This window comes from Aegilops tauschii, chromosome 5 (assembly GCF_002575655.3).
Source record: "Aegilops tauschii subsp. strangulata cultivar AL8/78 chromosome 5, Aet v6.0, whole genome shotgun sequence".
NCBI lineage: Eukaryota > Viridiplantae > Streptophyta > Magnoliopsida > Poales > Poaceae > Aegilops > Aegilops tauschii.
Window position 1 is genome coordinate 568,710,851 of NC_053039.3, and position 16,012 is coordinate 568,726,862.

The window sequence follows — 16,012 nt, forward strand, 5'->3', positions numbered from 1 at the left end:
GTTGAAACTTTGACCTGAGAAGTTGTAGCAACTGGTAAGGAGTTCCTGTAGAAAGTTGAAATAGTAGTTCTGGAGAGGGACTTTGAAGGCGGAGAAGGCAATGACTGGACAGCTCGGGAGTTAAATAATAACATTGTTAGCGAAGGAGAAGGAGAAGGTAAATGGCCCTTGCTTCCGGAAACGTGTTTGTTGGCCGTGATGAGGCATTGACACAGTGGGAGATAGTAACTCAACTGCCTTGTGGTAAAGGATCATGTGGAGAATGTGAGTTTACACATTGCTTTTCAATTATTCTTTGTTTCTCGCACTCCTTCCACCTGAATATTTGACAAGTTCCGTCATATTGGCACAACGGCTTTAAAGTTGACAACTGCACATCCAGATATGAGCACATGAATTCCTTGTTGCACTCTAGATTTTTTTAGAGCACTCGCTGATAAAATAATGCTTTCTTAATGAAGGATTTTGACCAACATAGTTTACTGTTAATCTGTTACTGCTACTGACTGATCTATGCCATCTCCTCATCGTGTCAAATGCTACCAAAATGGGGGGAAAAATGAATTCCTCGCTTGTATGACTAATATAGTTTACAGAAAAGGAGAATGTATTCACTTTTGTTCATCTTATAGGTTTCTTAGAACAAATTCATGTACTTGCCCTTCTACCATCTGTTCTTACAATGTTTTGTTTGTTCCTTCTAGGCCGAAGTACATGCTGCTGTGAAACAAGCAAATGAAAACTGGAAGAATGTCTCCGACATCTGACAGTTAGTGAAACACTTTTGGAGTACCGATCACAGCTCTTGAATATGAGATCCCCATCTTTGTGTGAAAATGAATTTTATTGCCGGAGTCAAAGTTTGATCCCTTAATTTTATACTAGTCGGATCAACGCTCAACTGCTAAATCATATTTAGCATTGATCAATTGTTGCAGTAAATGTGATTTTTATGATGACATGGAGTGGACGATTAGAAGAATAAAATAGGTTCAAGAACCACTTGGAAATTTTTGGTTTATTTGGCATAAATCATGTTATTTTTCTTACAGATTGCTCATTATTTATATCAAAATATTTAAGAAAATAAAATATAGGTTAACAGCATAGACCATAAATATGTGTTATGAGATTTTTTTAAATATACAAAATAAATCAATTTAATTTATAAAAATCCACTGTTCTTTCTATTATATTATGCATTTTAATTCTTTTTTCTATTTCTATTATTTTCTTTTCCATTTTGTAAGAAACATTCGTTGTCAAACCCCTTTTTTGGCATAAACATAAGAAAGCTTTGATGGGCGATGGAGCGGGAGCCCGAGAATAATTTGGATTTCATCGCCTGATATATAGCGCTGACTACTAGGCCTTTAATAACCTCTCAAAAAAAAACTAGGCCTTTAATAGGTTGTTTTTCTTAAACGGCTTCGCCTAAAGAACCCTTGGAACCAGATATTGCAAAATACAGCCTCAGACTTTTAGATATGTGCAACGCTTGTAAAAATATCAAGACCTCAAATGTCCAGGAATGCAGAAAACCCTCCTTGAGGATATTACTAAATAGAAATAATTTTTCAAAACAGCGAGTTGCGAAGGATATCTGGTTATATACTCATTATATAAAGTGTGTTCAGGAATACTTCAACTATTAGCTTTGCTGACTCCAAGACGGAGTTGGCCCGAACGAAGCCAAATTTCAAGATCATAGGTCCCTCGAAGTAATTACGATTCATGGAGTTCCACGCAATTACTGAAATATGCCACCACCAAAGATATTTTGGTTTACTTCGAGGTTCCCTTGTAGTCGAAACCCTAGTCATGACCCTGCCGTCGGTCGCCCTCCAGACACCTCGACCTCACGTAGCCCTCATCCAGTCATCGTGACAAGCTCGGCCTCCCGCCTAACTTGCACTGCCTTGACACAAGCTCCTCTTCCCGCCGACCTCAAGCCACCGAAGCCTCCAACAGGGACATACAAGTCTCACTGCATCTCTCTCCAAGGATGGCTTGCCCACCTCTTATCCATCCATTTTATGAGATATTTCCAATCGCAACATGAATATTTACGTGACCCTCGCTTCCGTGCTCGCTACCGCGACTTCCATGGAGCTCCCCCAATTCCGTTCATGAGGGGAAAGATAACATCCCACACTTGTTCCCCACCACCAAATTCCGCGCGCGCATTCTCGACGACAAGTGTGGGTACTTTGAGCATGATGCGTGGGACTGCCGCCATGGCCGCGTTCTCCTCAGCCATATGGCTTACGAACCCGGCCCGCTCGTCGTTTGGGACCCCATGACGGGCCGCCGGAGGGAGCTGGACCAGCCCGGCCAGTTGGGCAGAAGCTATGGGGCAGCGGTGCTCTGCACCGTGGCTGGCTGTGACCACCGTGCGTGCCACGCAGGCCCCTTCCAGGTGCTCTACATCGGTTTGTACACGATTGAAGATGGTGAATGTGTTGTGCGCGCGTGCATGTCCTTGCCGGTGACGGGTGATTGGAGCAAGCCATGCTCTGATTCTCGTTTTAATAAGTGGAACGACCCATGCTCTGCTCTTCATCTTGGGCCCATCGCAGTTTGGGACGAAATGCACCCTGTCTTCGTTGAAGACGCACTTTACGTCAAGCTCATGTATGTGGATGATCGTCACATAGCAATTCACATAGCAACATTACTTCGCTTGTTTTCTCGTATTGTTTTAGGATTTTGCCACTAAGCATTTATAATTTCCCATTGTTGTTGGCATTTGTACGCGGGTGAATATATGTGTTATCTTGTAATGAACCCTTGCAGCATCACATATGCACTCTGTTATATCTGCAATCACTAGAATTGATATAGTGTATAACCAGATTTAGTGGTTATGCCATCCTAGAATTGATATAATGATGGTTTCTGCATGCTGGCCTGCTGATGCGTCCTAATTATACTTGTGGGTTTAATTAATGCTGCATGTCACCCTGAAAAAGATTAGTGCTACCTGTCAAGAGCTGATGTCACTGTTCTTCTTTGGGTGTGTCTAGGTCTCGGTCGACTGAGACTTAACAAAGTCTTAGTCAAGTGATATAGTATATGGAAAGAAAAAGAAAAAAAACTGAAAAGAATCTTTTGTATGAATCTCAATGCAAGATCGATGGAATATAACATCGACTGAGACATAATGAAGTCTAAGTCGACTGAGACTTAGCAAAACTGTTCTTCTTTTAGCAAGCAATGTTGCTGAAGAGCATAGCATGCAAACTGAATCTTTAGCCATAAGTTTAGGGTATTACGGGATATGGGGCTGCATGGCTGCTTGAAGATCTGATACAGGTTTTTAGTCGTTCAGCACGTCCGCAAAACTTTCAGGTACTTGCTGCATACTTTCGGCCTACAGTGGACATAATAGTAGTAGATTGCAATGTCCATGTAGTGGGATGAAGATATTCACATGTTATTATGCAGTGATCAACATATGAGGCAGGTGCCACTGGGCAGCAACATCAACCACATGTTGATGACTCACCCCCTCGGGGATTGAAGGTTTCAAGTTTTTTTGCAAGATGCCTCCTGGGAGAACAACTCTCTGCATCCTGCTACAAGCCTTGGAATCCATGTTTGCAAAGAACAGGACGATCATGGCAAGATGTGCTGATTCAGAAGGCCACGCTCCTAGCATATGATCAAACATTAGCTAAGCTGCAGCTTCAGGTGACCTCCTTTCCAATCCAAGACAGTGGGAAATTTGACATGATCTCGCAGATCTTGGAGGCTTATAAGTTATAACGATCTAGTAGGATTGAGGATATGTCACATCGATAGGGATTTTGAATGTGGCGCGGCACATAATTGTGCTACAGTAAATGCTCTTTGAAAAGCTGTGCGTTGTACTTGTATATCCCCCTCTGCTTACTGTACTAGTTCACTTCAGCTCAAAGGGCTATGCAGTGCCCAATGTTGCTCGGGCTGAGCAACTTTGTTCCCTGGGACTTCAAAGTCCTAGATGTACTATGTGTTTGAATTCGCAAGAAATGGCGCCCTAGGGGCTAGGGCGCCTCCTTCTGTTCAAGTGAATAAGTAAATTATTTTTTGTCAGAGATTGCAAGGGTACATTGATCATCGCTACTACTAACCTCTGTCCACTGATGCTTGTTGTAGAGCTAATGCAGCAACAGGGCTGGGCATACAGAAGATCGCCACGTCCCAATGCTTTTCCCCTAATCATGCATTATTAGCTGGTCAAACAATTTCACTTCCTGTTGGACAACAAAAAAGACTGTCAGGTTCAGGGGTGCAGACCAAACAATTCCACTTCCTGCTGTTAAGCCTCAAGATCTGTAACTTTACTACTCCCATTAGTTATGAGATCTTTATAAATCTCGTGCAGGTCAAATAATTCCACTTCCTGGTGCACATTACCAGTCTCTTGCAGGTCAAACAGTACCATTTGCTACTGGACAACAGAGAACTGTCTGAACCTGTACCTGTAACCGTCTGAAGAACGACATGCTACAGTAGACTGGAGTCTTCTTTGTCTATCAATTCATAGGCATGAAAACCAAATAGCAGAGCACCACACGTAACCTGCTCAAACTCTTCTCATACTCACCTTTGCACCATTCTATAGAGTCATTCAGATATGCCTCCGCCTCCATGTAGTAACTTGTTCTCACGCCTCAAAATCTGTAACTTTTATCAGTATGAGAATTTCTGCCAAATGTTTTTTGTCTAGAATATTGTCAATTTTAATACCAGAAGATCTTACTAGCAAGCTTGGAATATTTATTCCCCCCCCCCCCCCCCCCCCCCCATGTTGTATGACTTTTTCTTGTTTCAGTCATTAAGCCCGTCCCAGCAAAAGTGCAGCGAAAGCAAAGGCAAATCGTCCCGTTTCGCGCGTTTAGCGTCAGATCGCATTTTTTGAAGGATTGCGTCGCGGGGAGAGGCTTCCAGCCAGCGATTGCGCAACTTTCGCCCGTGATTTAAAATTTGGTGATTCCTGACGTGATCGATGGTTGCACAAAGGTTCTAGATGTCGATAAGCATGATGCAAAATGAGAGACCTCTAGTGTGAGGCAATATGTAGGCATGAAGAGGCGGCAAACCAAATACGGCAACTTGATATTGAAAGATATTAAGACATCAATTACAGAAAGATAAGACATTTCAATTATGAGGAAGAAGATTAAAGTCGGTTAGCTCTGTCCATCCGTAAATCCTGTGACAACTAGTAGGTTCATTACAAAGATAATCCCTTCACCCGCTTACGCATGCCACTTAACACCTGGAATTATTAAGCTGGCCGACTAAGTTACCAACAAAATGACAAAACAAACACCATTGCACCAAACCAGCTATTAATAGTGCATAATTCATCACGAGACCACGTTGCCCCTTCAAGTGGTCATTTTTCCAATTGATGATATTGGCCTTCTGCTCTTAAGCACATCCAACACTAAGCCATCAATGAGCTTCATCGTAGGGGTTGATCCTCTCTGCAAATGCAGATTTATTTGTGTGATTCCATACCCCTTCATAAGAATAACTGGGTCTAACATTCAAGTATAGTACATAGCGCTCAATGTTTTCTTGAGCCTACATACATTATCACAAATTAAAAACATCAAATATAAATTTTCATCTGGTTAAACATCAAATATAACTAGGTGTAAAATATTTCAGAGCGACACTTACTTTGGGACAGAGGGCTTATTATTTAAGGGTGGTTGTTACCAAATCAGAAAGAAATGGACATATAAATATACCTTGTGGATTGTAGAAACTCATGTAGGGAATCAAAGCACTGAACTTCTCGCTCTTCCATAGCTTCTTCCATATGAGGGACTTGAGACTAATCTGGTAGATGCCAAGGTCTGTAGTCACGAAAATGATATCACTGCCTTCCACGGATCCAATCAGCCTAAGACTTTCCTTGGGATTCTGAATAGGGAGAAGGTTCTGAAGATCGACAACTCTATGCTGAGTCCATGACGCAAGGCCCTCGGCACCCGTCTGGATTGAGCCTGACCATAGGTTGAGGGTTAACCCGTCCACTTGTGCAAACCCCAAATTGCCATCCCCCATGGCCATGGGGATAAAGGAATGGTCTTTGAGTGGTAAGCCATTAGAGCGCACGTCCGGTAGATCAATCAATGACAAGCCATCAGAGGCCATGTCGTACTTGAGAATAGCCATGTCACGAACACCATCAACAATGGAAAGCATGAAGTGGAGTGCGTCTTTGATGAGGACAGGGGGCATTATTTCAGGAATGAATGCATGCCTAGCTTCAAGTTCAAGACCAGGGCTCAGGGTCCACTCAAGCTCAAGATCAAGATCAGAGCTCTCGCTCCATGCATCATCCATCTCCAGCAACGCGACGGACACGTGTGCAACACAACCATCACCGTCAGCGGTCGTGAAAAAGACCACACGGACGGGCCCTCCGTCACACAAGCGGTGGTCACAGCCGCTCACAGCACAGACCACCGTGGCTCCATCGCCCCAGCATCCATCGGGCTTCTCCAGGTATCTCGTGCAGCCTGTCATGGGGTCCCAAACGAACAGCGGAGCGGGGCAACCAAAGGGGTTTTCAAAGAGAACGCGGCCATGGCGGCAGTCCAACGCTTCATAGTCGTCCCATTCCTGGACCTCGGGAATGCGCGCGCCGAATTTTGTGGTGAAGGCAAAGCGCTGGACGGGCCGTTCTCCTTCGTCGTGGGGGCGGTCGGCGTGGAGCCAAGAATAAAAGAAGCCAAGCATGGGGGGAGTATCATGGAACTCTCGGTAGCGAACGGAGAAGCTAGTGCCGGTGAGGAGGCCGAGCCAAAAATTGCTGGCCAGGGAGGCACGCATGAGGCTCGAGGGCTCGTCCGGTGGGAGGCGGAGGAAGACCTCCTCGATAAGCTCGTTCGGCAGCGTCGGTGCAGGCCTCGTCGCCGGAGTCGGAGGCGTCGGCATGGTTGTTGGTGGAGGGTAGGAAGGATTGAGATGGATGTGGCGGGTTACTTGTCACGGAATTACCCTCAGTCTGTTCCAACTGAAGCAGAAAGACAAATCAGAGAAATGAAGGAGGAAGAGGAGGGGAGTAATCAGTGGAGAAGACTCGCCTTGAGAGTTGAGACGTCGGGAAGCGTCCCTGCCGCCGTCGTTGATTGCTGCCGGGGACGCCTCTTGGTGGTGGTCACGGGCGGAGAGAGGGCCTACAGGAGAGCTAGCTACCGGGGAGGGGAGGACATGACGGAGGGCATATCATTTCTCATTTGATGATGCAATCGATGACATGCTGGCTCGTTGACCAAGTTTAGATTTAACAAATTGGGATCGTGATCGCTGGCGAACAGCCAGAGAGAGACATGTGACGCATCATGAGCCCACCGACACCGATTGATCCAACGTGCATGCACGTGGCTCCGTCCACACCAGTAAAAAACAGGGCTTTGGTTATAGGGCAATATTCATATTAGTCTCGGTTGCATTTAGTCCCGGTTCGAGCGGCTAAAGCCATTAGTCCCGGTTCAAATGGGCCCTTTAGTCCCGGTTTGAGACACGAACCAGGACTAAACCGGGACTAAAGATTAGACCTTTAGTCCCGGTTTGAGATATGAACCGGGACTAAAGGGTGCGATGCCCTTTAGTCCCAATTCGTGTCTCAAACCAGGACTAAAGGGCCCATTTCTCAAACTCTCCGCCCCGTGTATCGCCATTTCAGTTTTGAAAAAAACAAAAGAAAATGATAAAAACTTCAAAAAATAAAATCCTTCAAAATGTAGTTATATTACTACATCTACTAGTTAGGAAAATTAAAAAACTTAAATTTGGACATGTTTTGCAAAAAAGTGTCATAAAAAAGTAAAACGGCTATAACTTTTGCATACGATGTCGGAAAAAAACGTATAATATATCAAAATGTTCAGCACGAAAGTCCGCATCCGATTTTAACCGCCTATGGCCTGTTTGCAATTTTTTAGAATCCTCAAATTGTAAAAGGAAAAAAAGATATGCTCAAATTTCAGTTTTTTCTTGAATTTTGGTTAAATCTGGTCAAACTACTTATTCAAGAAGTATTAGTGTTACTACATAATTATTCAAGAATATTAGTGTTATTAAATAATTATTTCAATCTTTTTGAATTTTGATCAAAGCTGGTCAAACTACTTACTCAAGAAATATTAGTGTTACTAATTTTTTTTTAGAATAATAGTTCCAAACTCAAACAGTGAAACGTGTGACTTCATGCTCAAGCTAAACTCCTGAGGGTTAATAGGATTGACATATTACTATTGTCAGGAAAACAACAAGTGCAGACTTGGAAACAAGGGGGAATAGAACCCAGAAGTTAAGCGTGCTCAGGCTGAGTTAGTGAGAGGATGGGTGACCGGCTGGGAAGTTAGATGATTTGGAATGATGAGGGGTGATTAGAGATTAGAGGTTAAATTGAGCAGTGATGATGGGTGATTAGAGATTAAGAGGTAAAATAATTTAGAAATTTGAAAATCGTAAAAAAAATAAAAAAATCCTAAAATTTCTTTTAGTCCGGTTGGTAACACACCAACCGGGACTAAAGGTGGAGCTCCAGACAGCAGCCGCGTGTAGTCCCGGTTTTTATACGAATCGGGACTAAATGGGGGGCTTTAGTACCGACCCTTTAGTCCCGGTTCCAGAACCGGGACTAAAGGCCCTCTGGAACCAAGACAAATGACCCTTTTTTTATTAGTCCAGCGTGCGCTGGATCAGACGGACGACAGCCGCTCGCTGGAGGTTACGTCCCATCTGCCGTCGGTCTCATTTGTGTGAATCTTGATACACAATCGGAGCCAAAGTAGTCTGCTGTGTGACGAATACCAGCAAACGTATTATTAGAGAATCAAAACACCACATCACAGCGCAGTGGCTGGCGACTCGCTCTCGCACCCAGGAGACCTCGACCCTAGGCCCCCCATTGTTCGGCGGATGACATTTTTTTATCGCTATTTCATACCTAGTTGTAAAGTAGTTATCTCACATCTAAGTTCATCAGCATAGGATAAAACTTTACTATAAGATTCGTGCAACGGTCCCTCGCACTCGTATGTCCCATGCATATTTTTTTGTAACACACCCCATGCAGCTATGTTTGTTGCTCAGTTGTGTCAGGTTGTTTCTGTTGGGCCTGGCCCAATGACGAAAATAACCATTTTCTTTTATGCATTTTTTGTGGGTTAGGCTGTCCATGTGTTTGATGGATATAATTTTTTAAGGCAATGTAATTGAGAGCAAGGAGAAGTAAGGAAACGTATAGCTACGCTCCGTGAGAAGGGCGCTAGGGCGCCAATTTGTACTTCAGTTTTGCTAAAGCACATCTAGATGTGCCATAAATATTGCACATCTAAGTCATGTATCATTGATCTTACACAAAGATTCGTGTGGGTATTTTCTTTCCTCCTTTTCTTTTTTTTGTGCTTGATTAAGTTACTTAGATGTGCAATAACTATGGCACATCTGTAGTTTTAGTTCGGTCTTTTGGAACAAGACTCTTTAATAAAATTTCCTTGTTATCCTGAGTAGTACTCTTTTTTTCGCTCCTGGCTTCTGCAACATCCGAGTTAGGGTTTTCCTGTCTCTCGCTGGCGCCGGCGCCGTCGCCGGTCCGCCTCGTCTCCTATGGTCCTTGGATCATGGAGGCGTGGTGGATCCCGGCCCTTGCCGACGGGAGGGCTTCGTTTTTAGATGTTTTTTGGAGTTTTTGTTAGGGTTTGTGTCATGCTCAGGAAGACGAGGCGAAGGCGACTTCTTAAAAATGGAATAAGGTCCTCCCCGCCTAGCCCCCGTCTCGGGGATGTTTTTAGCATTGTCGGAGGGCGTGTGGAGGCGTGTCTCTGGCGGATCTCGTGGGATCCGTTCAGCGTTTGTCTTCGGTGGATCCGTTTGGATCCGGTCTTCGTTAGTCTATGTGTCTGCAGGTTGCATCCTGCCAATCTAGATGTCTCTTTATCGGCGGCGGTTGCTGTTCTGGTGCACTGGTCTTATGGGGCCTTAGCACGATGAATTCCTGATTGTCTACTACAACAATGTTTGCCCGGCTCCGTTGAGGGAGGGGCGATGACGGCGGCCCGCCTTTGGCTCGCTCCAGTGCTTGTAGTCGCCGTAGACCTGGATGTAATTCTTACTTCTGGGGTTCTTTGTACTACCTTGACAGTTGATGAATAGATTGGAAGTTTTGTCGCAATTTTTTTCCTTGTTTGTTCTTTCTAATTTTTTTTCTTTTTGGCTTTAAATTTTTTGTTTTTTTGTTATCTCTTGTTTTGGTCTTTTTAAAATTCATGATTTTTAAAATTTTATAAGTCTATTTTAAATTCATCATTTGATTTCGTTCCCGTAATTTTCATGCAAGCTCTCTATCTCCCGCCTCGCTTATTGATGTTTGTTTACTGCGTATCCTGTTGTTGGCCTAGACCTTTTTGGCTTCGCTTTTGTCGGCCGTTGACTCGCAACTGGATCCTGACCTTGTTTTGTCCCAGTTGCAAGTCCACCCTCGACTCGCAACTGGGACCCATCCTTTTTTGTTCCAGTTGCAAGTCCATCCTTAAATCGCAACTGCGGCATGACCTTTTTTTCCTCCTAGTTGCAAGTCCGCACTCGAATCACAACTAGGACCCGGTCTTTTTTGTCCCCGATGCAAGGCCACCCTCGAGTCGCAACTAGGGCCCGACCTCTTTTGTCCGAGTTGTAAGTTCGCCATCGACTCGTAAATGGAATCCGACCTACTTTTTTCCAGTTGCAAGTCCACTGTTGACTCGCAACTGGGGCCCGACCTTTTTTTCTAGTTGCGAGTCCACTATTGACTCGTAACTGGAGCTCGGCCTTTTTCCCCAATTGCAATCCTCCCTCGACAGATAACTGTGACCTCACCTTTTTTTGTCCCAGTTGCAAGTCCGACCTTTTTTGCCAGCTGCATTCCACCCTTGAGTCGCAACTGGGCCTTACCTTTGTTCCTTGTTGCAATTCCACTCTTGACTCGCAACCAGGCCCCTTTGTTCTAGTTACAAGTCCATCCTCGACTTGTAACTGGGTCTAACCTTTTTTTTTGCCTCAATTAGAAGTCCACCCTCGATTCGTAATTGGGGCCCAGGCTTTTTTGTCCTATTTGCATGTCCACTCTCAACTCGTAAATGGGGCCAAACCATTTTTTTGTCTAAATTGCAAGTCCACCCTCGACTTGCAACTAGGGCCCAACCTTTTTTGTCCGAGTTGCAACTCCAACCTCGACTCGCAACTGGGGCCCGGGTTTTTAAGTCCAATTGCAAGTCCACCCTCGATTTGCAACTGGGCCGACCTTTTTTTGTCCAAGTTATAAGTTCATCGTCGAATCACAACTAGGCTCGACCTTTTCTTGTCCCAGTTACAAGTTCATCCTCGACTCGCAACTAGGGCCCAACAATTTTTGTCCCAGTTGTAAGTCCAAATTCAACTCGCAACTGCAGCTTGATCGTTTTTAGTCCCAATTGCGAGTCTACTCTCGACATGCCTTTGGGGGTCCGACCTTTTTTATCCCAGTTGCAAGTCCACCCTCGACAACGAACAAACCGTAGATGAGCCGACCCAAGTAGTTAGGATACTTTTTTGTTTTGTTTTCTTCATGTTTATTCTGCTTTTTATTTTATCATTTTTCCATCATTTAGTTTTCCTCTCCTTTTAATTTTTCTATTTTTAAAAAGTTGATCTCATTTTTTTTGTTTTTTCTGATTCTTTTTCCATTTTTAATAAATTCACAAGTTTCAATAAATGTTCCAAAATTCATAAAAAAATATTTTCCTAAAATTGTCTGTGCTTACCAACTTAAAAAAAATCAAAATGTGTTCATTTTTGTTCTCTTGTTATTTATCTATTTTCTTTATTTGCTTTTCTAGTTTTTTTCCTGTTTACTTTTCATTCATTTTTTCTACATATCCTTTCCTTGTTATTTTCTAAAATTTCTGAACCTTTTTTAAACTTATTTTCATTTTTTAAATCATGAACATTTCGGAATTATGAACATATTTTTTTAATCTGCGAATAAATTTTGAATCGTAAATATTTTTTTGTAATCCATGAACTTTTTTGAATGCACAATCAATTATTTAGTATGTGTTTTAAATTAATTTAATGTATTTATAGAAATCTTCATTTACTATAAATAAAAAAGTCAATGTATATAATTTTTTGACTATTTAATAAAAATGTTCAATGTATATTGCAAAACAATTAGTGTGTATTCAGAAAAATGATCATTTATTAAAGGATTGTTTACTGTATATTAGAACTTTTTTGGTATTTGTTAAGATTTTTATAATTTGAAATTTTTTATGTAAATTCATGAACATGTGTCTTTATAATATATTTTGATCAAACTTTGTTCCTCACTGAAAATTAATTATAAAATATAAGGGTGAAAAACACAAAAACTAAAAGGCAAACAAAATCATTGGTAGCGTAGAAGCTAGCTGAGAGACATACTTGTAAATGTATAACGATCAGACGCAAAAGCTAACAAATCCATGTTAGCACTAGAGATCAGATTTTTTCCAGAAAAAGCTAGCGATCAGATTTTTTTTGTACTCGTATCTAGCGTCCAGATTTTTTTTTATGGGAGCTAGCGACCAAATTTACGTATAGGCCGGCCACCCAGGCGTACCCGGGGCATGCTGGTTTTTAGTTGACGTATTGAAATCAAACAAATAGGAAAAAATAATGAAAAAAATGAGGTGGGTGCTGACATCATACTTAGATGTGAGGTATTATCTCACATCTAGATGTGACACAGGCGGACCCTTTTTTTTGTTGAAATTTTTTACATGCTAGTTTATAATTTTTTTCCAGCAGGTGTCATTGTTCAGCAGATGCCATTGTTTAGCAGATGACATGACCTGGGTTGTAGCAAATTTCCCCGTTGGTCGTAGAAAAAGCCGACGGTTGTAGCAAATCGCCGTCACTGCCATCGTGGTCGCAGCTTCGCTATGAATGATTGTAGCAGTTACTGTTGCGTGTGGTACCAAAAGTCAATGACGATTGTATCCTCCGTTTTCTGTGGGTCAAGCAAAAAACATCGCCGGACGTAGCAATTGGTGCTACTAGGTGCAGCTTCACAACGTGCCGATTGCAGCACCATCTTAGCCGGTTGCAACATCCCCATGCAGTACTTTGGTGTAAGGAAGCATGGAAGGTGTGCTGCGAATGGCGGAAGGTGTGTTGCGAATGGCAAAATGTGTGAAGGTGTGCTGTGCGAAATGGTGAAAAGTGTGTTGCCATGAATGGCGGAAGGTGTGTTGCGCGAATGGCTGAAGGAGAACAAAATGACAGAATGGGAGAGAAGAATGGCGGAATGGCAGAAGGTGAGGTGATGGTGAAACGTCGTGGCTTTGCTGAAGCTCGGCCTCCCGATGCCCAGGTTTGGGCAGCCCACAGTCACTTTGTTGTTTCTTCTTTTTTCGGTTCCTTTTTCTTTTCATTTTTACTATTTCTATTTCTTCTTCTTATTTTTCCTTTTTTTGTGTATTATACAAAATTCACTGTGTGTTACAAATATGTGTATCGCATATAAGAAAATGTCACAATATATTACAAAAAGTTCATGATGCATTATAAAAATGTTCATAATATATTAGAAACAGTTCAATAATGCAAATATTCACTGTCGTTTTGCAATTTGTTGAGCATATGTTACACCAATGCTCAATATATATTAAAAAAATCAACTTATATTACCAAATGTTCAATGCATATTCTAAAATTGTTCAACATATATATTCATATTTTTTTAGAACTTTCATGTTTGACACAAAAAAGGTCATCGTGTTTTATAAAAAATGTTCAGTGTGTATTGAAATAATGAGCACCATATATATAAACTTGTTTACTGTACAGAAAATTATAAAAAAGTAAAATTGCGGAAAATAAAAACTAGAAATATAAAATGACCAAAAAGAGCAGCTCTTTTTATAGGGATCCAAAAAACGAACAGCTACAGTAGACGTTCATGTTGCTACAGTACGCGTCCTCAGCAGTCCAGTATAGTAATTCATGTTGGGCTGGGCCAATGTGCGTTGCCTCCGCTGTTTTGACGCCTGCGGGCGTCGAACAGGAGGTAACCGATTCTAAAAAAAAAAGACAAGGAGGTCTCCTAAAAACTTCCGGGAAAGTATAGGAGCAGACCTGTTCCCGTGACGGATTCTACTCAAACTTGGCAGCTACGTACGTGAGCCCCGGCTAAAAATAAGGACATCAACAACAAACTTATTGACAGATCCCATCCAAGAAGAAAGAGAATCACGGCGGGCGGGCCATGGAACGCTACTTCTCCACCGACGTGTTGGCAGACATCCTGCGGCGGCTGCCGCCGAGCTCCCGGCGCCAGGCACGTCTCGTCTGCCGTCACTGGCGTGACGTCGTCAACAGCCGCACCACCGAGATGCAGAGCCGCGCCAGCCCCCTCATCTGGGACCCCAGCAGCGGCGTCGCGTACATAATCGACGATCTGTCTTCGGCGGGGGCGGCGGCGGGGAGCTGCAGGCCGCTTTGGAGGAACGCCGCGAAACGCCTCCACTACGGCGATAGTGCTGTGCAGCTGGTCGGCACGTGCAACGGCCTGCTCTGCCTCTGCGACAACGAGGAGCGCGCAGGCGGCGCCGTCACGGATGTCAACCCGGCCACCGGCGAGGCCCTCGCTGTCCCGGCGCTGCCGTGCGCAGCACAACTCGTCGGGCGCCACATCACGCAGACCAAGTGGAGCGAGGCCAAGGCATGGCACGAGGCATACGGCTTCGCGTACCACCCGACGACGGGGAAGTACAAGGTGGTGCATGTCCCGTGCAGCTACGAGCGGGTCTGCGAGTTCGACGCCGTCCATGTGCTCACGCTCGGGGAGGCCACGTGGCGGGAGGTGCCTGTGCATGCCGGTCCGGGCTGCCTCTCGTCAGCGTCGACGCGTCAGCGTCGACGGCATGACTTACTGGCTCTGGGTCACGCTCAGCGGCACCCGCAAGGTCGCGGCGTTCGACCTGGACGACGAGCAAGTTGTCGCTCCCGCCGCCCCGGCGCTGCCCTCACTGCCGCCCGGACACATGCGCTACCACCTGACGGAGGTGCGCGGGAGGCTCGGCGTGGTCACCGGTGGCTCCATGTCGGCCGACGCGTGGGTTCTGGAGAAGGGACAGGGGTGGATCCACCGGTACGTCGTCGGGCAGCATGTCCCAGGGCCGCACTTTGCGTTCGCTGGCGGGTATTAGACAAGGGTTTTAGGGTTTGTGGCACACCTCCAACTTGGGGTGACCTTTTCATTATATAGAGAGGTACATAATAATGTACAACACAATTACAAAGTGGGGCCCAGTATATACATAGTCTAATACCCTCCCTCAATCTTAACCGTGCCCAGAAGAATTCACCAGGTTGAGATTGCGCCTACACCCTTCAAACCGAGGAAGAGGCAGTGGCTTCGTGAAGATGTCAGCAAGTTGATCTTTCGAGGAGATTAACTTGATAAGAAGCAGTTTCTGGGCAACACGTTCCCTGACAAAATGATAATCAACTTCGATGTGTTTGGTGCGAGCATGAAAGACTGGATTTGAAGACAAATACGTCGCACCAATGTTATCACACCAAAGTACCGGCGGCTGCTTCTGAGGGATCTTCAACTCTCTGAGCAAAAACTGTATCCAAATAAGCTCTGCTGTGGCATTTGCAACTGCTTTGTACTCAGCTTCAGTGCTACTGCGGGACACCGTTGCTTGTTTACGAGCATTCCAGGCGATCAAGTTCGAACCAAGGAACACTACATATCCCCCCGTTGATCGTCTGTCATCCGGGATCCCAGCCCAGTCTGCATCAAAGAACGCAGAGAGAACTCCAGAGGGGGCCGGTTGCAGATGCAAGCCATAAGAAGAAGTGAACCGGATGTAGCGCAAGATGCGCTTAACCGCAATCCAGTGAGAGTCTCGAGGAGCATGAAGAAACTGGCAGACACGGTTGACAGCATAGGAGATATCAGGACGAGTGATAGTCAAGTACTGCAAGC

At 44.3% G+C, this 16,012-nt stretch overlaps 2 protein-coding genes and 1 pseudogene across 2 annotated transcripts; 2 read left to right on the forward strand and 1 right to left on the reverse strand.

The window, feature by feature from the left end:
- The first annotated feature begins 2,239 nt into the window (after positions 1-2,239).
- LOC109770520 (uncharacterized) overlaps positions 2,240-16,012 on the forward strand; it is a 40,066-nt pseudogene continuing 26,293 nt past the window's right edge.
- On the reverse strand, positions 4,874-7,209 carry LOC109770514 (uncharacterized). The gene is made up of 3 exons (XM_020329217.4): positions 7,092-7,209; positions 5,748-7,021; positions 4,874-5,477 (listed from the first exon to the last, which is right to left on the reverse strand). Exons 2-3 carry the CDS (start codon positions 6,940-6,942, stop codon positions 5,446-5,448), a joined length of 1,227 nt encoding a protein of 408 aa, XP_020184806.1. The 5' UTR covers positions 6,943-7,021; positions 7,092-7,209; the 3' UTR covers positions 4,874-5,445.
- On the forward strand, positions 13,827-15,312 carry LOC141022735 (uncharacterized). Its single transcript, XM_073498993.1, has one exon. It carries the CDS (start codon positions 14,282-14,284, stop codon positions 15,281-15,283), a length of 1,002 nt encoding a protein of 333 aa, XP_073355094.1. The 5' UTR covers positions 13,827-14,281; the 3' UTR covers positions 15,284-15,312.